Source organism: Clavelina lepadiformis, chromosome 4 (genome assembly GCF_947623445.1).
Source record: "Clavelina lepadiformis chromosome 4, kaClaLepa1.1, whole genome shotgun sequence".
Lineage (NCBI taxonomy): Eukaryota > Metazoa > Chordata > Ascidiacea > Aplousobranchia > Clavelinidae > Clavelina > Clavelina lepadiformis.
The window spans coordinates 16805177-16831985 of record NC_135243.1 but is presented as its reverse complement, the minus strand read 5'-3'; the positions used below and the strand labels follow the sequence as shown (position 1 = coordinate 16831985).

At 35.8% G+C, this 26809-nt stretch overlaps 3 protein-coding genes across 3 annotated transcripts; all 3 read left to right on the top strand.

Moving 5' to 3' along the window:
- The first annotated feature begins 1341 nt into the window (after positions 1 to 1341).
- LOC143452868 (uncharacterized) lies at positions 1342 to 6379 on the top strand. Its single transcript, XM_076954007.1, has one exon. The coding sequence runs from the start codon at positions 2664 to 2666 to the stop codon at positions 5835 to 5837; it is 3174 nt and encodes a 1057-aa protein (XP_076810122.1). The 5' UTR covers positions 1342 to 2663; the 3' UTR covers positions 5838 to 6379.
- Positions 6363 to 13531, top strand: LOC143452871 (threonylcarbamoyladenosine tRNA methylthiotransferase-like). Its single transcript, XM_076954010.1, has 12 exons — positions 6363 to 6639; positions 6919 to 7031; positions 7977 to 8061; positions 8429 to 8574; positions 8752 to 8872; positions 9136 to 9239; positions 11397 to 11563; positions 11709 to 11915; positions 12176 to 12295; positions 12393 to 12603; positions 12904 to 13005; positions 13325 to 13531. The coding sequence occupies exons 1-12, from the start codon at positions 6452 to 6454 to the stop codon at positions 13468 to 13470; spliced, it is 1710 nt and encodes a 569-aa protein (XP_076810125.1). The 5' UTR covers positions 6363 to 6451; the 3' UTR covers positions 13471 to 13531.
- Positions 13532 to 14110: 579 nt separating this feature from the next.
- LOC143452874 (ephrin-A1-like) lies at positions 14111 to 25623 on the top strand. Its single transcript, XM_076954013.1, has 6 exons — positions 14111 to 14312; positions 17994 to 18154; positions 18812 to 18937; positions 24297 to 24377; positions 24462 to 24509; positions 24784 to 25623. Exons 1-6 carry the CDS (start codon positions 14203 to 14205, stop codon positions 25041 to 25043), a joined length of 786 nt encoding a protein of 261 aa, XP_076810128.1. The 5' UTR covers positions 14111 to 14202; the 3' UTR covers positions 25044 to 25623.
- Positions 25624 to 26809: the final 1186 nt, after the last annotated feature.

Sequence of the window (26809 nt, the reverse complement as noted above, 5' to 3'; positions counted from 1 at the left end):
CAATTCATATTGGCAATACATTCGCAAAAAGACAGTAATATGTTTTCTGTAACACATAAGGCAAAATTAGTATACAAAACAAACAATGATGACAGCACAGGATGTCATGTGACACATCACGCGTATGCTAGCTGGCACAATTTTACGCTAGTTGCGGTTTCTTACGCAGGATAGCACAATGAGGAAACGTCGGCAAATTTTTCATCTCACATGTCGTGACGCCGATTTCCGTAAACAACTGTAGTATGTAATTCTCTTATGCTCACGCGATTTCAGCATCTGGTTTTACCAGTATAGCTGTGTGAATATTTCACTTGGAAATACGCGTTTTACAAAATATATATAAAATTAGTCAAATACGTTTTGTAATTGACATTCAACATAGTGTATCGGTGTTAGCCTTGGGCATTTGTTTAACCTTCGAGAACAACCGCTATGTTTTAAAGCATAACAAAATAACACAAAGAAAAATTTCTCTCCGGCATGGTTGAACCGTTAGAGAGTATGGCAATTAAGCCACCATCAATTAAGGTAAACTACACAATAGCGCTATAATATATACTACATAGAGAAAAAAACAAACAAAAAATCATTACGGAATGTCCAAATACCGACAAAGTGTTTTCACTGGAGTGCTTTGTTCGTCGGTCATTCTTGCATTCGAAATTGGTTGAAGTCCAGGCGATTCATCGTCACAGTCGTTGTAGTTGATTTGTTCGAATGTCATATTGTCGAGATGTCTGTCGGCTAGATCCAATGAGTGTTGCATGGGTTTTAGACGATACATATCTTCGAAACTTCTAGTCTGAGATCACTAGACTTCTCTCAACCTCAAATTTAATTGTTCATAGGTTGTTCCCCAAAGAAAAGCGTAGTTCTCAGCGATTTCGGCTCCACCACACTTGTAATGGAAATGTCTTTTTTTTTTATCGTCAATTCGTCCTCACTCGGCTGCATCAGTTTGTAATGAAAGGTGGTATATTGGTACCTTTGCCTGAAAGGTTTACCCACTTACACTACAAAGTCTGTTTCCTTGTGTATATCTTAACAGTGAACTTTGATAGACTTCAGCAATAATGACACAGGAATGATAACTGTATAATCTGATTATATTTGAAGCTTCTTTGAACGATTACATCAAGATAGAACATTATAACAGCAACAGCACAGAGACATGTTGCGGCGTTGAACGTACGACTGAAAAGAGACTGAGTAAAACAAAATGCACGGACAAGGGAACAATCGATTACGTCACGTTATGCTTCACTGATTCCATAGATGAGAATTCTATGTAATAAACAATTTTATATTACATTAAGTGATATATTTATCACAACAGTTACTCATTTTTTCCGTAAAATGTGGTTTGATTCATTTGGAACTATTAGGCTAAATCATGATGCAGGCGATTGGTGGTTGCACTTTAACAACAAAATGTGTGTATTACTTAGTGTATTATATAATGACTGACTCTAGTGAAGCCTCAGTACATGACTGCGTGCCATCATACCAAATTTGCGTCTTTGTAAATTTTCTTGTCGACAATTGCTGTACTTTCCAGACTGCAGAATTTGGCAGTTTTTGCAAACACGGAAATTTTGGCATTATGACTTGCACTGAAGCCTCAATTCTTTGTTCAAACAACCAACTTTTCTTTTTTTATTGTAAATCGGCGTGCGCGTTGATGAACCTCATGTGTGCATCTGTCATACTTTCCACTATGGCAAATGAATAATACATATAGCAGAACTGGACACAAGTGCACTCAAAATTGAACGAGCTCTTTTTTTTAGGAGAGATCTCAAGCCAAGAGTGTACTTCTTTTTCAGAGTTACTTGTTTCTTGCTCTTTTGTTTGTAAAAACAACACTGTGGATGCATGAAATAGATACTAATGGTTGGATTAAAATTTTTATAGTTTTTTTATTTATAGTTTATTTTTTATAGTTTTGGACTTCCATACGATTATAATTTAATGTAGTTAGTAAAAAATGAATGCTTTCAGACTAATTTCACGCACAACTTTTGCTGCGCAAAGTTAGTAGTGAAAAATAAACAAATCGCAACACTAAAGAAATCAAAACTAAGTGATGGCTGTTCGATTTAAATACTTTGTGTTTTAAGCTGATAACAATGGTAAGTGAAACTGGTGACTGATGAGATTATAGAGAGACTCTAGAAATTTGCAACATTCGAATGAAATTGGTTTTGAAAAATTCAGTGGGATGAAAATATTTTTTAAATACTAAAAAGAGCTGCAAAACAAACATACTCTTTCCTTGATGGGAGACCTTAAGCTGGAGTGACACTGTTTTTTTTTCAATGCTGAGCAACGCTCTTTACAAGAGCAGTTTTCCTGCTCTGGACATTTTTAGTTGTAACTGGAAAAATTACCGATAAGTTTAAAGCAAAACTTGTGAACAAGCCAAAAAACGTTGCACAAGATTGATTATGCCTTGAACATGGTTTAATTGGTGAATGTATTAGTCGTACAATTCGTTGCCAAACTATATTTGCAATTAACTGTAATAAAATATAGTGAATAAGCATAAATTATTTTTGGATTTAAAGTTTTTATGTTCTTAAAAGAATTATTTACTATATAATAATTGTTCACAAAATAGCCTAACCCTAGCCATATAAATATATAACATAAACAAAGCTATGAACGACCAAATAATACTTGAAGAAGACTATGATGAAAACTACGTTCCAGCTGAAGAAGAAGTTCTTGAGTATGCTCGAGTAATTGGACTGGATCCTGGAAAGGAACCAGAGTTATTGTGGATTGCTCGAGAAGGCATTAATGCACCTTTGCCATCCCATTGGAAACCTTGCCAAGATACAACTGGTGACATTTATTACTTTAATTTTGAAACAGGTGACAGTATTTGGGATCATCCCTGTGATGAGTTTTACAGAGCTATGGTGATTGAGGAACGACAAAAGGACAGATTAAAAATATCTACTACATCTCTTGATAGTGGCAGCAAGAAAAAGGAAAAAGGTTTGAAAAAAGATAAAAAGAAAAAGAATAAACAACAACTTTCTGATTTGAAAGTGACAGATAACTTGGCGCCTCTTAAAACGCCTGATTTGCTTCAGAATTCAGGATCACTTGGCTATGAGCCGTCAAATAATGCACTTGCAAAATCTGGTGGTTTAGCTCCGTTAAAGGGTGTTGGAACTAAACTACCTTCCTCTGTCAAAATTTCTACAGTTGGCCCAGGATCAAACATTTTAGGCACTGTTCCAAAAATAAACGATCCCTTTCAGTTTACTGCAAGTTCGCTTGGTACCACATCTGATCTGGGAAGAATTAATCTTGACAATTTAAAGACACAAGATTTGGAGCAATCACGTCTAGAGTATCAAGCGTCAGATGATGATGACAATGAGGATGGTGAAAGTGATGTGGAAAACAATGAAGAAGACAAGAAAATTGAAAACATGAATGTTTCATCAAATTCTGATAGTGAGGATGCAGGGGGTGGATTTGGGTTTAGTGGAAAGTTAGGCAATAATATTTTTGGCGTAGAACAATTAGAGCCAGTAGACAGTTCACCATCTAAAATTAATGACAAATCAACATCACTCTCACTTTCTTTAAAAGCTCACACTTTGGCTGGAGAGGCTGCTGTGAAAGCAGCAGAACAACGTATGCTTCATAACAAAACTAATGATGTATCCAATGGTGATGAAAAACCACTTGTTGCTGAAGACACTCTCTCAAAACTTGAAATAAAAACACCTTCAAAAGTTGAAGAAAAAGATGCAGAGCTGACAAAGCTACGCCACCAAATGGAAGTTGATATTGAAAAAGAAAAATCTAAGATTGAAAAAGAAAGGCAAGTGATCATGGATAGGCTTCGAATTCAGAATGCCAAAGAACTCGAAGAGCAGCAGAATATTCTCAAACTTGAACAAGATAAAGAACTAGAAAAAATTAAATCCAATATTGACAATGAGACTGCCCAAGAAATTTTTAGAATAAATGAAGATGCTAAATTGAAGATTGCGAGTGCAAAGGCAACTCATAAGTCAGAAGAGTTTGCTAATTTGCAAAAGAGCATAGATGATGAACTTTTTGAGGAAAAACAAAGACTTGAAAACATTAAACAGCAAAAAATGAATGAATTACAAATCGAGCATCAGAAACAATTACAGAAAATGGAGGAGGAACAGCGTGCTTGCTTTACCATTGAAGAAGATGAAATGGCGAAAAAGTTGAAATCATCTCATGAAATGAATCTAAATGCTTTGAAACGAAACCTTGACGTTGAATATAATCAACAGAAACAGCAGACGCAGGGATTTCGGAATACGGCCCATACTATTGCAGATGAACATGACAAACATTTGCGAGAAGTTCTTAAAGAAAAATCAAATGCTCTTTCAGAACAACATGAACGTGATATAGAGCGTTTGAATGAGAAACATAAAGAAAAATTAATACTTTTAACAAAGAACAATAATGAACGTTATGAGGAAGAGGTAACAAAGATGCGGTTGCATTTACAAGAGGATCTTGACAACGAAGTCAGAAGAATAAAAAGTGAAAATGAAGCCAAAATAGTAAATATTACTAGACAATACAAAACTTCCGTAAGCGAATTGCGAAATGATCAAGATATGCTTGCCCGCAAGAGAGAACAACTAGAATCAGAAAAACAGAGGTTGGTAAATTTGGAGCACGAGCTAAAACCTCAAAGTTCCATCTTTGACGTTGAGCAAAAACTGGATACTGCTGGATCTGCTATACCAAGTAATGGAAGCCTTGTAAAATCTATGGAAAATGAACTACAAAATCTAAAAACACAACAAGAAAAACTTGTTCAAACTATTTCTGAACTTAAGCGTGATTCCAATTTTTCCAGATTGGGCGAATATCATCTAGAAAAAGATTTGCAATTAGAGGACCTGAATGTGCAGACACAGTGTTCTACTAAAGGTCATGTTCAAATTGGCACTCGTAATCTTCCAGAGGCACCACTTGCAGCAGATATTTCCAAGAAAACATGGGAGAAAGATGAAGATGGATTGCAAAAAGCAAGGGAATTTTTGCACAGGCAACAGCAGTCATTACGCAAGAAAAATGTTCAAGATGCATCATGGTATAAGTCATTACATACAACAGAGCAAAATGTTGGAAGCCACAATACCAGACGACTGTTGCAGGACATTAAATACCGTCTAGAATCGGAAGCAGTGAACCTAGGCATTGATTACGCAAGACAAAATGGAAATGCGGATATTACTTACAATAACTGGGTAAAGGATGATGACCTTGAAAATGACAGCAACCACTTGTCTTTGCCAAATACCAAACAACCTAGTCAGAAACAAGTTTCTTCTACTCACCTTACGGATTATTTGAAAAATGTTGATGTAAAGCTGAACCAAATAATGAAGTTGGTGTCTGAAAAAGAAAACCAGGTTACTTTTCCAAATGCACCCATCATTGCACAAACAGGAAACTTCGTAAGCAGCATTGTGGAACGTGAGTTATCCAACTCTTGGCAGAAATATTTCAGAAAGCCTTCAAGTTTTGGCAACCATTCAGTAGTGAGCAACCAGGTGATACCCTATTGGGGTTATAAGTCTGGCCGGGAACTGATGGAATCCGGTGGTCATTTGTATCCTAATGCTGGCAATTCTTTTCCTACAGACCAGTCACTAATCAATTTACCTACATACGGATCTGAAAAGTTTTCCTCTCCCATGTTTCATCATCAAGTTTCTTCTCCACGCAGCAATGTAAGATTGGTTATTGATGAAAAAACAAATCAGTTAAAAGAAGTTAACTCACAGAATGGAAAAGAGAGTAATAGCATGTAATTACTATTGTATTTGGAATTCTGTTGTGAATGGGAATTTGTGCGGTTGAATTTTAACACTTTTAGTTATTGCAGAATACGAAAATGTGTTTTAAGACCATGTCAAGTTGGTTACCATTTCAAAAATAACTGATTTTGTGATACATTACGGCTGGTACTGATAGCATGGTTGGTTAAATGTGACCTATACCATATATACATTATTTCATGTTTTGAGTGGCCTTCCACAGTTTCTGTATAACATACATTTAAAAATATTACTGCTTTATGTTAAGCACTTTGGTTCATAATATCACTGTGAAAGTGGTAATTTTTTTGTAATTTGTGCCTTTGCTGTTAATTGCCAGATCAGTTTTAAATATTATGTAAAATTTATTACGTTTGATGGAACTTGTTACCAGACTTCTATTTGTATTGTGACTAATTTTAAAAAACATTGCATTTTACTCCATTTTGTGTATTTATTTTATTTCATTTTATAATTGTAGACAACATTTATTAACAAATATCTTAATGACATTATATTCAAATTTTTATTTTTAGCCAATGTTCTTCCATGCTGTAAATTAGGTTCATTTTACATAGCTGCAGTTTAATCATTATAGAATTAGAAATATGCCATCTAAAACTTTTGCGGGCCTTGATGACATTGAAGATTTGGTAAATCAAGATGAAGTATTAATTCGCCAGACATCGCAACCAAACTTTGTTCGAATGCGTTCACATAATCCATTAAAAAATAAAACAGAAAGGCCCATTTCCAACACAAGCTTGCAATCAGAAAATAATGGTCTAATCCAAAGGTAATTAAAAATTATCAAGTTTGTTTAAATAGGGCTGATTTGTAAATACACCAATATGCACTTCTTTTTATAGTTTTTAACAATGTTTGAATCCAGTCCGTTTGTAATTTGCTTTTTGAATGGCTAGATACACAGTATATTAATTATGTGTATGCCTTATTTATGTATGTAATATGTTATCCCTTTCTTTGCTGTTTTTTTAACATTGTGTGTTGTAGTTACCTATTGTTACACAAAACTTTAGAAGTTGTTTGTTGTCTAGTGTGTTTTTGTATGTAGTAATATACCTGGAACACAAAGCATTTATTTGAAAACCTGGGGTTGTACTCACAATTCATCAGATTCTGAATATATGGCAGGACAGTTGGCTTCATATGGGTACCATATCACTGGTAAGTTTTTTGTTGTATTTACTTCCTCTTTGGTACAGTTTTACCAGAACAAAACATATCTTCAAATCACACTGATTATGTCATGACCAAGACCACTAAGATCGCCAAGTTTACTTAGATTGCAAGCAGGTGCCAGGCGGTTCCACGACATATGGCCGCGGGAAAGTGGCCGCGAACAAACTCACCGGGGTCAACTGAACGTGACGTAAATTGACCGCAGACAAACTGACTGTGACATAAACTGGCCGGCGATCAAATTAACCGTCGATAAATTGGCCGGCGATCAAATTAACCGACGACAAATTGGCCGTCAAAAGGTCAAAATTCTAATTCACTATTTAGTCACTTCTGTTTATTTCAATAAACGTTTCAATGTGTATTGAAATAAAAAACAATTTTGTTAAAAACAAAGGAAATAGTTACAAACAAATATTTACTTTACATATCATATACTACCGAGTTTAAAATTTTGACCTTTTGACGGCCAATTTGTCGCCGGTTAATTTGATCGCCGGCCAATTTATCGACGGTTAATTTGATCGCCGGCCAGTTTATGTCACAGTCAGTTTGTCTGCGGTCAATTTACGTCACGTTCAGTTGACCCCGGTGAGTTTGTTCGCGGCCACTTTCCCGCGGCCATATGTCGTGCTCCCGTGCCAGGCATTACATTCATAATCTCTTTTCATTTGAGCTATTTGTGTGAAAGTAACATTAACTTGTGTCAGTTGTGTGATATGTTGGAGGCGTCTGACAGAATACTTGCACATTAAAAATATATATTAGCTACACAAATGCTATTTGCTGACCACAGTTTACCCACACTTTAAAATACCTGTACACTAATAGTACATACGTATCCAAACCAGACCTCTTTTTTCAAGTAAGCTTGACAAGCTTTATAATCAAGTGTCACCTTAATTGAGTTCCTTGTTTTTTATCACATAGATGCATGTGAAATGGCAGACCTATGGCTTTTAAACAGTTGCACTGTAAAAAATCCTGCTGAAGATCACTTTAGGAATATGGTAGAGTAAGTTGTTTCTATGGGCTGTGAAGTTGAAGTCTAAATGATTTTAGGTCATTGAAGTCTAGTGTCATTTGATAGGCTTGTCCATACAGTAACTCGTACTATGCTATTAAGCGCTACTGCTTGGATGTTCACTTGCGCATGAAGTGACAAACGAACATGCAAATACTAACTTTTTATTTATTTGACTAAATCTAAACTTTAATTGCCCTAGTTGGGGACAATCCAATGTGATACTTTTTAAATTTCAATTTGTAGTGAGTAGTCTTTAATTTTTTAATTATGAGACTGATTTATGCTATATAAGTTTGTGTAGTCGTTAAAAGTAAGTCGGCTTTTCTATCAAAGTTAGTTAATTGCAACTTCTCAGAAAAGGACACAAGATGGGTAAACCCGTGGTGGTTGCGGGTTGTGTGCCGCAAGGAGCCCCAAGGCAAGAATATATCAAAGGTCTATCTCTGATTGGTGTGCAACAGATAGACAGAGTGGTAGAAGTGGTAGAGGAAACTTTAAAAGGTGGAATTAAATTTCTGGGAAAACTTGTTGTAAAATATTACATTTACTTAGAGCTTCATTATGTCTCATACATGCTTTAGTTTTTTGCAAAACCATTGTAGGAATGCTGTGTATATGATTATATGTTTAATTGTTGATATGAAAATTTTATGAAGCCTTCTCTATATCAAATTTAAGGAAACACTGTTAGATTATTGGGACAAAAGAAGGTCAACTCCAAGAAAGTTGGTGGGGCATCTCTTTCTTTGCCGAAGATTCGCCGAAATCCTTTAATTGAAATCATTAGCATAAACACTGGGTAAAGTTGTGCATTATTTGCTGCTGTTTACCGTTTATCTGATAGTTTAGCTTTCGATCAGGATCAACATGAACTGGTAATGTGAGAGAATTGTGGTTAAAATAGTGTCGTAGTAAAGTAATTTATTAATTAAATTATTTGCAATTTTCTTCTTATGCACTGAATACTTGTAATATGAATGTTGAAAGTTCAAATAAATTAATCATAGTATTTTGATTTTTGAATATTTTTACATTTTATTTAACTTTCATTTAAACGTGTAGGTGTCTTAATGCATGCACTTATTGTAAAACAAAGCATGCAAGAGGGGAATTAGGAAGCTACCCAATATCCGAAATTGTGGAACGTGCAAAGCAATCTTTTGAAGGTTAACAAGATATAGCATTGTATGCAGAAAGTTCAATTAACTTGGTCCTAGATTCAGTTTTGTCAAAATGACATCAGCTGAGCAGCTGGTGCCTAATCCTAAGCAACAGTAATAATATTATTCGTTCTTCTGAGAAATTGTTGCTCCATTGCAGAAGTTTCAAAATCTATGACATGATGTCATCAATCAGAAATGCCTGCTGTCATTATAGATCGCACTGTAAAACTGACGTACAAATAGGCATCTAGCCTGTTCTGTACCATGACTGCTGGTGGTGTGTATTTAACCGGATATTAAGTCAATCCAACTTTCTGCATACGACCCATAGTGAACTAACTATCTTGATCACCGGTTGTGTTTTTCAAATTTCAATGTCCTAAGTTAAACATTATTTTGAAAAACACATTTGTAACGTTTTTTGAACCTTTGTTTCCTCATATGATGTTGAAGTGCTTTGATTACACTGTGTAACACGATTTTTGTTCCCGGGTTCTAATTGATATTTCCTGATCTCTCTCACCTAGAAACCTCCAAAAATCAATATAGTTCATTCCAAACATTGATTTTGTGGTTAGGAGAGTAATTTTTTGAATTTGCTGGTATATGCAATATTGTGCATGGTTATACTGATTTACCCTATAGGAAATGGATATTTACTAAACTGTCTTTGATCGCTGTAAGTCCATTTTTAATCGCTTGGCATCGACTAAGAAGTTATATTCTATCAATGTATTTACTAAATATTCTGACGCGCTAGTCGTAGGCTATCGATTGCTTTTTCGCAAAGCAAATTACAGCCAACTTTTGGCTATTTTTCTGTCTGGCAAAGGGTTAATTCTGAGTTTGCCTAGTAACAGGCAACGAATTAGAATTTTTGTTATTAAAATCAAATCACAAAGCACAGGCATTTGGTACATGGAAATTTGCACATAAATGTATCAACTGTATCCGAATCAATACCATCATTAAATGTTAAATGCAAAACTAAATAAATATTTCAGGCTAAAACAGTTCAAGTATAAAATCAGTTAAAAATGGGATGTTTTGCGGGATTTTCTTTTGTACTCTACATCACTTTCCCGCATCAAGGCCCAGACATAATCTCCCATCATGCTTTCGTTATATTGCCCTTGGTATCTCCTTTCAAAATCTGTTATGTCTTGATGGAATCGCTCCCCTTGTTCTTCTGAATAAGCTCCCATATTGTCTTTAAACTCGTCCAAGTGAGCATCAAGCATATGTACTTTCATGAACATTCTGCACCCCATGTTTCCATACGACTTTACCAAATTGGCAACGAGTTCGGCATAGTTGTCTTCCTTGTTATTGCCCAAGAACCCATTCACCACATCTGCAAAGCTATCCCAAGCCTTCTTTTCAACATCATTAAGCATTTGGATAAAATCATTTGACTTGAGAATCTTTTTAATTTGTGGGCCAATAAATACACCAGCTTTTACTTTAGCTTCTGATAGTTCAGGAAACAAGTTCTTCAGAAACTGGAATGCGTCACCACCTTTATCCAATGCTTTCACAAATTGCTTTATAAGCCCAAGTTTTATGTGAAGGGGAGGCATAAGCACTTTGTTTGGGTTAATCAACCGAGTTTGCCCTACGTTTTTCTCTCCAACAACAAATTCGTTTCGTTTTGGCCATATTTGCTTTTTGTAGTGTTCTGTGGTAGCCCTACTATCCCAAAGGCAAAGGTGGCAAGGATACTTGGTGAACCCCCCTTGCATACCCATTAAAAACGCTACCATTTTAAAGTTCCCAATTTTTCCCAGTTATATTGATCGTACTTTAAAACATTCAACAAAGTCGTAACAGTCTCATAGTTTTCTTTCAGGTGGACTGAATGAGAGTATATTAACATTTAAAAGTGATTAACATCCATCTTGGATGCTCTTTAGCCATATCTTTGATATCTTTTCTCAAAAATATTGCGATTTTAGAATTTCAGTCTCTAAACCACAAAAACAAAGTTTATATGAAATAAAGTTGATTTTCGACACTTACTGGTCCTAAGCAATAGGGAAAAATCGATTAGAACCTGGGAACAAAAAAATTTTCTTTTTTTGTTACATTGTGTTATTATTGACTTTGCTTTGATATCAATCACATGTGCACGCTAATGCCTGGTCGCAATTTATTTCACAGAAGGTGTTGTGGAAATCTGGCTCACCAGTGAAGATACTGGGGCATATGGAAGAGATATTGGCACATCATTACCCGAGTTATTGCTGCATTTGGTAGAAGTAATCCCAGACGGTTGTATGCTGAGGATAGGCATGACCAACCCACCATACATACTGGAACATTTGGAGGTAAGACTTGCCCTATCAATATTTTCATTGCTGGTTGAAGAAGGGCTGCCCTGCATGGCCGAGATTTTTAGAAAGGAAAAGCCTTGTCTACGATTAACATCTGCTATTTTGGTGGTTTGTATATTATACAGTTTTATCATCACAGAAAATTGCAACGGTCCTAAATCATCCCCGAGTTTATGCCTTCATGCATATTCCTGTTCAATCTGGCTCTGATCGAACTTTGTATGAAATGAGACGCGAATACACAAGGGAGGATTTCTGCACAGTGGTGGACTTCTTGAGGTCTAAAGTTCCTGGAATTTCGATTGCCACAGACATCATATGCGGATTTCCAACTGAAACTGAAGAGGTTTGTACTATACTTCTTTGTATGGTCTACCCCTAGTCGCTGTTTTTACAGTAAGTATGTACCGCATTGGCAATGGCAAGTGCGCATGTAAACATTTTACTGTATAATCTGCCAATTTTAGAAATTTCGCTCGATTTTCAACATCATTTTCAACTGAGTTTTCACTGTTTTATGTAACTTTTTGTTTGCTTCTTAAATGCATGGCTTCATTGGTGTCTAAGTTTGTTACAAGTTTTTTATTCATTAATATGCTTCTGAAGGATTTTGAAGAGACAATGGATTTATGTAACAAGTATAAATTTCCCAGTTTATTCATGAATCAATTTTTTGCTCGACCTGGTACACCAGCTGCAAGAATGCCCCAAATAAATAGACAGGAGGTAAGTGTAAAATTGTCGAATGTTTCTGTACTCATCGTTAATTTCAAGACAAAATCATCAAAAAATGGGAATTTACAACAACCTTTTCATTTTACAGATAAAAAAGCGCACGAAGAAACTTTCAGAATTATTTCAATCTTACGAACCATATCAACATCAGCTTGGAAAAACACAAACTGTGCTTGTAACCGAAATTGCTCATGACAAAATTCATTATGTCGGACATAACAAATATTACGAACAAGTTCTGGTTGAAAAGGAAGAAGGTTTAATGGGCAAAATGTTTCAAGTAAAAATAACCGAAACAGGTTTGTCTTAAAACATCCAGCGCATATAGCAATGATTTTGCTGTTCTTTTTAGTGTGTATCGTGTTTGCAGTTATTTAGAAACCACGTACGCGTACTTATACCATTGTACAAACACTGGTATAATCTCACTATAGTACAAGAAATAGCAAAATTAAAACTTAACGATATTGTAGGATAGCCTACTTTTGTTAGTTTAAAAACTGCCAAATATGCATAGTTTGGATTATTATGTGATTTGTTTTATTCAAACGTTCGATCTACGCTAGGAACCCGTTATTTAGAGACTTTGTGTTCAATAGGAAAGCATTATTTACGAGGAAAACGTGTAAGTCCCATCATTTCTCCCACCATCGTGGATTCGCTTCCCAAAGGTTGTGTCTCGGGCGCGACCAATAAGGCAAGTATTGTTCCATCCTTATTCTAAAGACCAAGATAAGAAAATACCTAAGAAAAAATATACTTGGGATTAAAACATGTACAAAGTTTAGGTCAAAATAGAAGAAAAGTACTACCCCCAAAGGATACTAGTATGTTAACTCCGTGTAGGTTCCATTCTTCAATACCAACATTACTTCAATTAATCATAACATTTAACAATTTCTTCCACCGATTTTAACCTCGCTCATTTGGCATATGCGGTCTCTAAATTGTAAAGTAAATTTCTTCCTAAATCGTACTATTTTTTTATTTTCGACTTTCTTGTGAAATTTTTGCAGGCAGAAGTTAAGAAGTCAACAAACGTCATTACTCCAAACGGGAATCGAAGAAACCCGGTTGTGGTTACTGTGCTCATTTTAGCCATTGTATTCGCCTTGTTTTTAAAACGTTTTATATTTAGGGATAATAATTATTTGTGGACGGTTTAGTGCATTTGATATTTTGCAAACCATGCGGGTGAATTAAAATTGCCAACAATCTTGTTATAAATGTTTTTTAAATAATTCCCGTTTCTGTTAGTCATGACTTGCTGTTCAAACATTGAATGCAGAATTGAATTGAATTCCTCAGGTACAGGTAGCAGCCTACTGTGAATATCTTCAAATTCCGAAAAAATGAAAGTTTTTTCTCTTCTGCTTAGACCGAAAAGCAGCAAATTTTCTCTCAGTACAACAATCGTTAAACATTAAAAGGCGCTAGTGCTATTACTTACAACACTTACGTGGATGTGCTATTCTAATGCATTTATGATATTTATTTACGAGATGTGTTATGAAGTCCGCAAGTTGGCGCTATTTCACTAATGGACTTTCCAGATAAGTCGGAAAAAAGAAAAAACGAACGTGTGGTTTTGTCCACGTTGTGTTTTCAAAAAATTGGATTATGCGCACAGACATTGAGGTGAAGACAGCGATATGTTGCATACGAGATAGCGTGGATGATAACGTCGGTAAGGTTATCCAAAATATTGAAGAAACACCACGAAAGATCCTAAATATCAAGAGTTCAATAGCTGCAGTAGATAAAGATGTTGAAATATTTCCTATGTTTATTCCTACTATTCTGTGAGATGATTTCAAGCTTAAGCATTGCGTTACAGCCATTTCAGGTTATGAGTCTTAAGTGTGTAAAAAACAAATAAGTGTGCGATTGCCTAAATCATGTTATTTGAAAACGTCCATGTTATACTCATGCTGATACTCACGGCATCTTTAGTACAAGGAAGCGGAAAAAGACACATAATATACTGGGATGGAAGCATTATGCCAGAGTAAGTTGTAGGTCTACAAAGTAAACTAAGTAAAAATGCTAATTAGTAAATATGGCTGTATGATAGAATAAATACTTGATGGATTAATGCACGTTATACCAAATTTAAGTTATATGGTATTAAAGTTTAATATAAAGTCAAGGCGTTAAATAGATATAACCTGGTTAAATATGGTGAAAGTGAAGAATGTTGTAAGCATGCAATTGGTCGACTACTGTATCTATTGTTTTTGAAATGTACAATTTTTGGACTAAGTAAACTCCTGGCAAATGACAGCATAGCAGATCTGTGAGTCTGTTTATATCATTTGATTGTCAGAGCGTGCAATGGGCATAAAGTTGCCTAGTCTTTCCATGTTTCACCGTAGATTTCATTGTAGTTTGTTAATCGGTCTGTTTTTCGTAACTAGTTTATTTGGCTTGAGCTTCCCACCTGCCAGCGAAGAAGTAAGGAGTGTGATCGGATTACTTCTTAAAGCAAACATAACGCTGTGTGATGGCCACTTTTCTTTCACTTGCAGTTATCAATCAACTATTGAAATCGGTTTTATAAAACAAAACAACTCTAGACTAGGCTTTTTCTCTGTGTTAATCTGTCTTTGTGCTAATAAAAATACACATTTCCCGCAGTGTTGGAGCTGTTGTTAGCTCTGCAAATCTGACACCGATCTGTTCTTTTTGTGTTTTTGTTCTCACAAGAATCGTCTAAATGTTCACTTGTACATACAAACTTAAGCAAACACCCGAACGTTGAACAAAACAATCTTCGAGCAGACTTGATCTTAAAATCATGTGACTAACGACAATGGAAAGAGATTTACATCTCTTGTGCCGTTTCTGTTTAACAACAAGATCCCTTGCTTCAAGATTTCAGTGAAAGACTGGAATTAATACCTTTTTCCAACCGAGTGAACCAACTCCTTTGTTTGCTCAATATTTAAACATGTTTATTTATACCATGGTGAGCAAAAGAACTAAGTGGGCTATTACCACTCTCTCACGAAAATGTATGTCGATGTAGACGTAGCTGTAGCCTATACCTTTTGTCTTTTTATGTTTGGTGGCTATCGGACAAGTTTCATAACGTATAGATATATTTATAATTTAATTAATAAATGATTATTTATCTTACTTTGATTGCATTTTAGATTTCTTGGTCAGTAAAGTTGTGTTGGGTTTTATTACGAATTGGAAAACACTCTCGTAACCTATTGACATGTTACGCTGTAGCCACAAGAATCAAGACTGCACAATTAAGCTGTACACGATAACTTGATTGTTAAGAAACTCTAACGACTGCAAACCGTTATTATCTACACTGTAAACGGGTTTAAATTAACAACCATTGGCCATTGTGTCATTGACATACCACATTGCGCGCTGGCTGATTTTTAAATATGTGAAACACATTACCACAAGATATAACCTCTAGCAACGTAAAATTGCTAATATGCCCATCGGCTCGAAAATTATCAAGACCTAAAGAAGCTGTTTAAACTTGTTTTCACTTCTATGCAGTTTTCAGAAATATACCCATTTCACTTATAGTTATGTCCAGTATCTAAAGCTCATATATCATGATTCATTATCAAGTCTGGCTGTTTTTATTATATCACCAGGTAAGCTCAAACTTGGTTAAAAGCACCTGCGTAATTTTATGAGAATGATTAAGATTAAATGATTCTCTATCGAACAAATCAATTTTCTTTATCATTAGCTGACAGGTAGATTAACTATCTTTTCCATATGTTCGGTCCCCGTATGTTTCTTTTTGTTATATGGAAGTACTAAAATGATCTGATATCCTTATTACTGTATTTCCTTACATATTCTTTTTAACTTGCACATTTTTGTCCTTATCTTTCGGAATTTGTAAAAAATTGTGTTATACTTTCACGCAGTTTTGCGGGTAAAAACGAGGTTAAAAAGTTTGAATTAAAATTATACTTGCCCTTCTAAATTACTGGACAACAGTATTTTTGCAAAATGTTTGTAAATCATTGTATAAGGACTGCGTAACGTCAACATTAACATCAGGGTTGTAGCCTACGCTGTAAATGGAAAAGGTGGTTACACACACCCTAAAGGTGGTTCAAGTTTACCACTCCGTTAAACATTTTCCACCTTACGCTCCAACCCTTTCTAACCACCTTTCCAACCTCCCATACGTGTTTTTATTTGTCCTTTCTTCATCAATATTGAAAATGTTAGACAAAACGAAATCTTTGATACTATACCATGCTTAGAAATATTTTGGTTATTTCATTCCTGCTTCGAAAAAATGCATAATTTTTTACACTTTCTCCAAACAAAAAATAACTTTTTTTTTCATACTCGCACGCATAATTAGTGTTGGGATGTGTTAAATCTATACTGTATAAATTTTAAATGATGATTAAACACTGAGTTATTTCTTTAAACTTATGGCTGTTTGCGGAGTGTCAAATCGGCTTCCTCTGCATAGGTTTCAGTGAGGTTTCTTTAGCGTATTTTGTATGGTTTTTAACAAACATGTTTCGTGCGGTCTCAGGATAAGCAGAGACCAAAAAGTGAAATGGCGTTTTAACTCGGAGAATGTTTGGTAAGCTGGCATTTGTCTTTCGGAGTGGAATTCTTTGACTAGGATACAACCAATATCTAAAAATTCACAAATATGAATTCAACCCTTGACAAATAAACTGAACAGAAAAAACGTAATCGTAATCATAATGAATGAAGATAAAGTCAAACGAAGGCAAGAGTTTATAAAGAAAAGAAATCAACAAAAAACATGAAACTTACGTAACAAAACGAAAACTTGAAATTCAGATGGCATGGTGTTAAACATAACAAACAATAATGAAAAGGTAGATGTTGTTGATAACGGAAAACTTTGAGTCGAAAACAAAATGAAAAATGTTAAGTTCTTTGTAAAAACAATTAAGATAAAGGTTGTCAATAAGTTATTTGTTTCTATTTGAAATTTCGTACCACTTTTCGCATCCCTTTCAAGTGTAAGCAAACTGTATGTCAATATGACCGCATAGCTGAAGTGCTTAAAATTATGTCAAAAAAGTATATTTTGAAAAGGATATTATGTTGATTGGTTTTCATGCTTTCACCAAGGTAAGTTTTATAAGTTTTTGTCGCATTTGGAAGAAAAAAATTACACTGTTTAATAATTTAATTTTGACATATATATCAACATTTATGGGCAGTCTTTAACGGCGTTTTCTTCACTTGGTACCTCTTTTTGAGTTACAAGTATATACGTTCAGGTGATTGTTCACAGATTTCCATTTCTTCCGTGTTATGCATTTCTGAACGCTGGACGTCAAACTTTCATCACATTAACTAAGTATGCAGGGCTTATTTGAACAGGTTTTTTGGGCCATGTAAAAAGCTTTTGTTTGAAGTGTCACAACATTTGGTCGCACCCCTAAATTTCCGACATCTTTCGTTTTAATTGAATATGATCATATCACCGACCGATAAACTAAAAACGTGTAGTATCTCTGTTAGGCAAGGAAGTTTGCATAGAACACAAGGTTTTGCGTATAGATTTGCGTGAATGATGCATCTAACAAACACCAGCATGAGATTTGGGATAAAAATTATTGTTTTCCTTATTCATCTGATTCTCCTTCCCTTATTCTCTTTGCTGTACTTGTGGCTCACAACAATAATGGAATTGTTTGTTTAGATTGCAAAGAGAAATGAAGATTGACGTGCGTATAAACGACTGGATGGATATTTTATGCCCCCATAAAGCCAACTACAACAGTAGTTCTCGGGACACTTCCTTACTATATTTGGAATTATTCAACGTAAGCGCAGAACAATACAAGCACTGTGGCGTGCTGGGTGAGTGTAAATTAGAAAGCTATTATACTTACTCCGTATTTACTTTTGAACTAATTTTAAATATAAATTACTTATTCCACATTGTATAATAACGAAGCCAAGTTTATAGCAATGATAAAAATAAACATTTTATCTCCGAGAACAACTTTCTCAAGTTATCAAGATTATCAACCAATGCTTTACCCTCCATCTTTCAATACGCTGCAGCCTTAGATATATCCTTTTACTAATACTTTACCATAAACATTGCTAAGGTTTTTTGGCGATTGACATTTTTGAACAAGTCTTCGTAACCTCGAAATAGGGCTTGGGAATTGCAGATGGTTAACATTTTCTTTGAAGGAGTGATGTCTTTCAACAAACTCTATAGTTTAGGTTTCTCTAATCTCGCCAACTTAAAAGTTGTGAGAAAGCACAAGCAATTATGAGAAATTCCACTGACACAGACTCATAGGCGCTTATTTACAAAGGCCATTGCAGTTACGCGGGTCTTTCTTTTTTTGTAAAAATTAAAATTCTTTTCAAAAAAGCTAGCAAAATACACGAAAGTTTTATACGCAAACTAATGAATTTCACCTTCTGTATAGTTATCCGATCGAACTTTATTCTCATAAAACTATTAATTGTGGTGATCGTTATAAGCAATTTGTTGTAAAGGTCAAAGGAGAATTCTTCGTTGCAAAGACCCAAGAAAAGAAACCAAACTCACCACAAAGTTTCAGAAACGAAGTCCATCCCCAATTGGATTTGTTTTTCGACCAGGAAAAAGCTATTATTACATATGTGAGTAATATTCTCGAACCTAAAACTATAGGGCTTTATATAGAGTACTGTATATACAAGGCTTGTCAGTGTCATGGGGGACAACTACAGTTTGCTGTGTCTATAAAATGCTGTTCTAGGTATACAACACAAATGAGTGCTTATAAAAATTATAATGACGATGATGATATTGCTTACTCGTGAACAAACCCGCAGGCATTGCTGCAGCGCTATTTCATTCTGAGCCATAAACGACTATACAGGAAAAAGTGATCAGATTTTTGTTCGGTACAAATCGTCATCGAATATCTGTATTACACACAATTTAGCGAAATATCATTATCTTGTCGCCAACTGGACGTCAAAAAAACGATTAATGACCATTATGCGGGCGCCGCAGTTTAGTAATAATTACTTAATTGTACAGACATTATTTCCTCGCTCTTTGTTGGTTTATCATGTTTTCTTACACCGGTACTACGACACCTTATCGAAAGACACTTTATCGAAAGACACTTTATCGAACGACACCTGATCGAAACGACAGTTGATCGAAAGACACTTTATCGAACGACAGTTAATCGAGCCGACAGTTGATCGAACGACACTTTATCGAAACGACAGCTGATCGAACGACACTTTATCGAACCGACAGTTAATCAAAACGACAGTTGATCGAACGACACTTTATCGAACCGACAGTTCAAGCAAGATTTTTGCGTGTTTCTCAAACATTGAAACAATGAGTCATTGTGATGTGCGGTCTTTGTAATGGTGTGCATTAATGAATTGTGATGTATATATCATAAAGTTGACGATTTATATTTTATATCTATATTTTATATTTGTATCATAAAGTGTACGATTTCGCATGGCGGCCGGCCCGCCCACATATTAATAAGATATCACAAGAATACGCACGAGAATTACTAAGTACGAGATTGTCTGTACAGTAGACTAGACTAGTCATTATAGATACAAAGAGTAAGGAATTGAAGGCAAAATTTTATAGCAAGGGGCATGTCGCTGCCTGACTTTTACACAAAGTAGCTTCTTGAAAGTGGTCTTTATCCCAGCTTGACCGACAGCGCAAAATAAATGGCTTCGATGCTTGGTAGCACGTACACATGTGAAAAATATTTTCAACAATGAAATTCACGAAAAGCAAGCTAAGATCACGCTCAGCTAATACACCGAGGGGAGAAGCCTTCGTTATCGAGGAAGACGATGAGAACGAATTCTATATGTTTGCATCTCAAAAGAATCTGGATATACTGAACAACTGCGCTAATTGGTTTTGTGACGGTACATTTGATGTTGCCCCACTTGGATACCAGCTGTACACGATACACGCGCTGGTCGATGAAAATCGCACGGTGCCACTCGTATACACCATTACCGAGAACAAATCTGAAGCTGTGTACAATCGCATCTTTTGTTTATTGGAACAACAGCGACCAGGAATAGCCCCAGAAACCGTAACAATAGACTTTGAAATGGCAGCATATAATGCTCTTTCTTCCAGCTTCCCTCGGGCAGAAATTCTCGGCTGCCTTTTCCATTTTGGCCAATGGCCAATTCCGCTTCCTTCCAAGAACGAATAATAGCATTGAAGGATGGCACAATGCGTTCAGCAAGCGTGTCTCATTACCCCATCCGACGCTTCGAAGACTCGTCAAAAAAATTAAGCGGGAACAAGGTTCCAACGAAATGTTAATTGAGCAATTGAGTGCTGGAATCGATGGCCCACCTCGGAAGAAGCGCTACGACGCTGTCAACCAACGGCTGAAGAGCATAGTTGAAAATTATGACTCAACAAATATGGACATAAAAAGTTATCTTCGAGCAATTGCACACAACTTGTAATTAAATGAATGCGATTGAAATGTGCACTTCGTCAGTTGTCGTGCTTTTAACAGTGCATGTTGTCAGTTCTTTTAATAAATTGTCGTTCTTTTAACAGTGCATATCGTCAGTTGTTTCAATAAATTGTGGATCTTTTAACCCTATCCTAACCAGGCTCGCGAGTTTACTAAAAAAACTAGGTGTGGCCAACCCCGCACACACATTTGCAATCGTTAATTACTAGAAACCTATGCGTCGTAGACTGATGAGATTATTACAGGTTAGTAGAAACATCATCTGGCTTCCTGTATACATCATAATTGTAAAACTAAAGAAAGTGAATTTAGTGTAAATTAGGTATTTCTAAAAGTGACACATTTCTATAAATTCTTCTTGTTACGCCGCGCCCCCGCTGTGAAAAGAGAACGAAAAAGAATAGTTAGTCAAGTTATTGGTGCGTAAATGAGTAATACGTTTCAATGCGGAGAGAGAGCAAAATTATATAAATATCACAATATCTCAAAAATTACAAAATCCAACTTTATCAAACAAACATGGACAGATAGCTGAACATCACAATGACCCGTTGTTTCAATGTTTGAGAAACACGCAAAAATCTTGCTTGAACTGTCGGTTCGATAAAGTGTCGTTCGATCAACTGTCGTTTTGATTAACTGTCGGTTCGATAAAGTGTCGTTTGATCAACTTTCGGTTCGATAAAGTGTCGTTCGATCAACTGTCGTTTCGATCAGGTGTCGTTTCGATCAGGTGTCGTTCGATTAAGTGTCTTTCGATAAAGTGTCGTTCGATTAAGTGTCGTTCGATAAAGTGTCTTTCGATAAGGTGTCGCGTCACGTCTTACACCGGCGATTATTTGATAAACTATTATAATTACTAGTAGAAATATCTTGCTTGAGTGCGTGTACTTTGTATTATTTGAATCAGGTAAAACAGTTTTTGCGATGTATAAACAATATATATGTTACAACATACCACCAACCACCATATTGCTACGACCCGGCTGTATGGTTGTAAAGCCAAAGGGTGCTAATGTTGGTGACATTTCGCAGCAGGAGGTTAACAAGTTATACCTCAGTTTGTCCTGACACGGTGGTAAACATGAACTTTCACCGCCAATCTCAAAGCTTTAAGATAACAAGATTAGACCGAAGATATAATTAAACGCTTAGCAATATCAAGTTTTAATGGAACATCTTCATATAACATGCATTTGCAATAGTAAGTGAAGCTTATACGCCTCGTACTTGAAACAAAGTGGTCGTCATGTTCTCTTTTGTTTTGCCTTGCCTTGCCCCTGTTGAATTTGCGGCAGAATTTTTCCGACGACGTTTACAAGCGGGAAACTTCATAGGTTAGCAGTTCATAATACTGCCTGTAGCCAACCGTACAAGTCGTGAAAACAATCGAACGACTGAAAGTGAGAAGCCGAATATAACCTTAAGCAAATCTCTTAGTTTCTTTGAACAACGGATACGCATGCTGTTGCGATGATGGGTAGGGTCGTTTCCATGACAATTGGAGTGTTTGTCTAGTCTCGTTTCGCACCCCGACCCCATTAAAACTGCTTAAGCAGAACGACATAGTCTACTGCCCAAATGATGTTGGCGAATTTTTCCAAATATTTCAGGCGTTATCGCCTTCATCTATCTTCATTTTTAACGTTGTGTCAAGAAAAGTCGTGGATCAGTTGCATCAACTAAATTGCTGCCTTTATCGGCAGGGAAGTTAGCAAACACTCTTTTTAGTGGATTTTTTTATTCTGGGGGGTCTCTTAATTTTGAACAGACGTGTATCGAGTGCACTGGATCTGGCGAGACATCTATACGAAACAATGAAAGTTTTGGAATTCGGTTTCTTTCAGAACAGTTACAAAAACGAACTCGTTGAAAAGACAGGGAATGATTACGGTTATGCGAGCTCAGTGTTTACTCTGTTAATTAGGTTTTGTTTTTCTTGGGTTAAACGATGAACGAATGTTAACAGGTTTTTATTTCGTAATGCGTGCTTCTTGAATCTCGTGTTTGAACAATGCAGTCTTGAGTGACTCACAACCTCATGGTCTGAGCTTCTGGTAACCTTTTTATCTGCAGAAATGATCTTAATCTCTATTTGCATTTTGCTTCAAATTAGGCAGAGCGTGAATGAATTTTAAAGGAATTTTTATAGCATAACTTTTTATTGCAAGTATTTGTAGAATCTCACTTTGTAGACATTAAGTTTCTAGGCACAAAAGTAAACTCCCAAAAACACGTTCCACAAATTTTCCGTCTTTTCATAGCGTGTGTTGAGAAGTTATCGCGTGAACACAACAATTGCGTAATTTTTTGCTATCCACATCGACAAGTTTACCACATATTGCAGCTGTTTGGGAAATTTCCGCAAGACCTGCTATGTGAACTTTTAGTTTTTCCAAAACGCAATCGCTTTTTCTCCAAACAATTCTGTCATCGCCGCTTCGTCATCAAGATTCTGGTGAGATCTACTCATAACACAAACATTAACAGAAACCCAAGGTCTGTTTGATGTATGTCAGCCCAAGTTCTGTTCGGTTTACCGAATGTTTCATCCTCTTTAGTTTGATACTAAGCAAATACAGTTAGGCCAAGCGTGAAAGTGCAATTATGTACTTCTATTCAGAGTAGACACAGGTGCCCATTGGTAACCATTTAAGTTTTGCGCCATTTGACAGGATTTCTCGCTTTTCTTACAGTATGTAGTAAACGTTTTAGTCCATGGCGGTCACCGAAAGGGGATTCGGCACAGTAAGAAATAGTGACAATAGTTAAACTGGTAATGTTTGAAAGCAAAACTGGAAATAAAGGATACGCAAATTACTGAAATACTTTGTCTCATGTGTGCTGATCTCATGCAGCTATACATATTGATACAGGCATTACTTGCTTGCACCCAAGAGATAAGGGATCAAATTGATTTCGCTTTTAAGCTCATTTATCTTAATCGTATTTGCTTGACAAGGCCTTATATTCTTGTGTGCGATGTTGTTCCAGTAAGATGATTTCCACCACTTAAGCAACGTCATCCATCTTCTTTAGACCCATGTGGCCAAAAACTGGTTTCTTTCAACAAAAAATCTATGATCGAATCTTTAACTAATGAGGCGGAACCACGCTTTAATTTTTCCTAAACTCATTTGTGATCGTTTTGTAATTTGCGGTCCTGGCAGGGTGCAAATGATTTGTTTTAATGTGGTATTATTGAACCTTTCACTAAGGGCTCTCTGCCAGATTCTATTTTTTTCAATATGATGAATAAATGTTGTTTTTGGAAAGTTCTTTGTAGACTTGATACACAGATGCTCGACAGTAAAGTTACGCAACACAAACAACTACTTTGCTGGCAGGCAGTGTTTTGCCGACATGTCTCGTTTCGGGTCAATGCCATCACGTTATCAAAAGCTTCATATAAATATTTAGCCCACGTTTATGTCTTGTGTGTATCGACCTTTTACAGTACACGTTAAGCCTAATATAATCATTTTTATGTTTTACTTTAGCCAAACCGTCCACCAAGCAAGATTCCGGTTGCGATGAAAACACAATGCGACTTGTGATAAAAGTGCAAGAGGAAAACTATTGTAAGTATAGTCTATTCTAAATCAATAAAGTTTGTAAATGGAATCTGAATATTTCATTTTAGTTTGTCAAATTAAACTTTTCAGATCATCAAAACCCCGGCCATCCCCGAAAAGATCCCGGCGCATCAAAAGGTAGACCATACATACAGTGTTACAATCCCTGCATTACCGTAGTTGCAAGTTTAGGATACCTAATTTTAAACGCATGCCCATATACTTTCAGTGACCTTAACTTGTTACGCCCCGTTTAATGCTATTACTTAGCAACGAGCTATGAATGTTTTTAAAACATTTCTACTTTTAACTTAAACTATATACGTTTTGCTATATAAATTCATTGTTTTATTTTACCAGAAAAACATTCAATAATCCACTACTACGTTTAATCCTTAAAATGTTGTTTTAGATATTAAATCGTCGGATCCGCATCGAAACAGTCATCACATAAAAGACCAGTTTAACAAAAATAAAAAAGAAAAAGATTCTGAAATCCAAATTGTCTCACCTCAAGCATCTCGTCACCCTTCGCCATCTGGTGGCAATGATGGAAATGAGAATATGGCGCAATCGGTGTTAAAGAGCAAGCAAGCAAACTTGCTTTTGACTTTTTTGCTATGCGTAAGTGTGATGATGATCTCATTAGTAATGGGCGAGCCATACGCGTGAAGCAGAAGTCATTCCGTGAATCACGTCGCTAATTGCCCATTTGAGACCCTAGATCATCGGTCACATAACTTGGGACGGCCGATTTTCCTGGAGTACACTGGAGGTGTGAACGCTTAGTGTTAATGACGGAGACTCAACATTTACTTCTACATATTATGACAGACTTAATCAGCTTGAACAAAATATTCCTACGGTGACGTTACGATTGTAAAACTAATCTATAAGTTAGTCATAGTGGAATGTATTATAGAATGCATATATTATTTTTATAATACTCCTACTATAATATTAATGGTTCTTGCTTTTGTCATATTGTAACAATTCGGCTAATCCATTGGTTTTTACTGGTATTAGATTTTTTCTTTGACATCATTTGGTTTAATGACGTTTGGATTGTTATGTTTTTATTTTCGATGTCTTCTTTTTAAAATACTGTGCTTTTTATGTAAATATCTTACGTTTTTAAAATAAAATGTGCCAGTTGTTAAAAAATGTATAAATCATATTTTTGGAGCCCTGTAAGAAGTTTATTACTTTTGTGCCATGGAATGATAGAATAATATATATTCCTGTAAAATTCCTTGGTTTGGGATTGGTTGTCCGGTAGATCTGCTAAGATTCTTTTGTTTTCGAAACTGTACCAAGAACATTTCAGACCCAGTGTGGTACCTAAATACAGGCGACAACTTCGTTATATGATTAGATAATTCGTCCACCACCGTCTAAACTGCAAAATGGCGTTGTTTGGCGATTTACGATCAAATTTTTCCAGCAATCACTCTTGCCGATTGAAGAATACGTCGTGCTTAAGAAATTCTGTGATAAGAATGCACTCCCTATGTACTAAGACTACAGTTAGAATGCCAGAACCTCAATTTCATCTGTCTTTCTTCACAAACGTTCACTTTGAAGACTATAACACGTTCATTATGGAAAAAAATTGTGATTAAATTGATCACCAACTACATCCAATAAAACTATACATTAGCATATCAGCTTGGGGTAATGTTCTTATCGACCAACCGCCTACTCCTTATATGCTTACTACAACTCGTGCATAATAAACCGACCTGGAGGCTTCGTTATAGCGGCAAATTTGTTTTAAAACAATCTCTTTTAATAGTTGCGAAATCAATACATTTGGTTGCAGTATAGATCAAACCTGATCAAAATTGCAATACTCTGCTGGCTTGGCTGCACTTGGAAAATTCTCAGGAGAACAACGGGTGAAGCTTGAATATTATGGTAACAAGAATGATTTTTAGAGAGTTTGAGATTAGTAACACAGCACCGATATCCAACAATAATAAATGATTGTAAGGAAACCGAAGTTCCGGTACATTTGATACCGCCTTGCGAAGGGGAGTGCACGAGCTAAAGGTGTGCGAGACACAGTTAACAAGTTTTTAAAATACTTAACTACATAAAAGCTTATCTTGTGAGTTTCTTGTATCTTTTCTAGAAATAAGCGGCTGAAATGCGGGCCTACATACCAGAATTTTTTGTGGCATTTCACAACACGTAGTATAAACAAATGCATTGACGCAACTGCTGTACCTTTGATAAAATTGAGTAAGAAGCTTACAGTGGATTTGTAGTGTGAACATTTCAAACCTTTAGAACGCTTGAATTTTTTTTAGAATTAAAGCGTCATGTAAATGACAAGGTAAAATGTTTCTTTTTTGCTCATTTGTCGACCAGACAACTTTAAAAGCCAATAACGAGGATGATTCAGCAATCTCAGAACCGTCAGTAAGTGCCAACTC

Excerpts from the sequence above, each read along its gene's own strand:
- LOC143452871 (XM_076954010.1), top strand. The coding sequence starts at position 6,452 with ATGCCATCTAAAACTTTTGCGGGCCTTGATGACATTGAAGATTTGGTA. Across the intron at positions 9,240-11,396 it reads TGCAAAGCAATCTTTTGAAG|AAGGTGTTGTGGAAATCTGG; the intron begins GTTAACAAGATA and ends TTTATTTCACAG. Across the intron at positions 12,296-12,392 it reads CCCAAATAAATAGACAGGAG|ATAAAAAAGCGCACGAAGAA; the intron begins GTAAGTGTAAAA and ends TTCATTTTACAG.
- LOC143452868 (XM_076954007.1), top strand. The coding sequence starts at position 2,664 with ATGAACGACCAAATAATACTTGAAGAAGACTATGATGAAAACTACGTT.
- LOC143452874 (XM_076954013.1), top strand. The coding sequence starts at position 14,203 with ATGTTATTTGAAAACGTCCATGTTATACTCATGCTGATACTCACGGCA. Across the intron at positions 14,313-17,993 it reads GATGGAAGCATTATGCCAGA|ATTGCAAAGAGAAATGAAGA; the intron begins GTAAGTTGTAGG and ends TTGTTTGTTTAG. Across the intron at positions 24,378-24,461 it reads AGTGCAAGAGGAAAACTATT|ATCATCAAAACCCCGGCCAT; the intron begins GTAAGTATAGTC and ends TAAACTTTTCAG.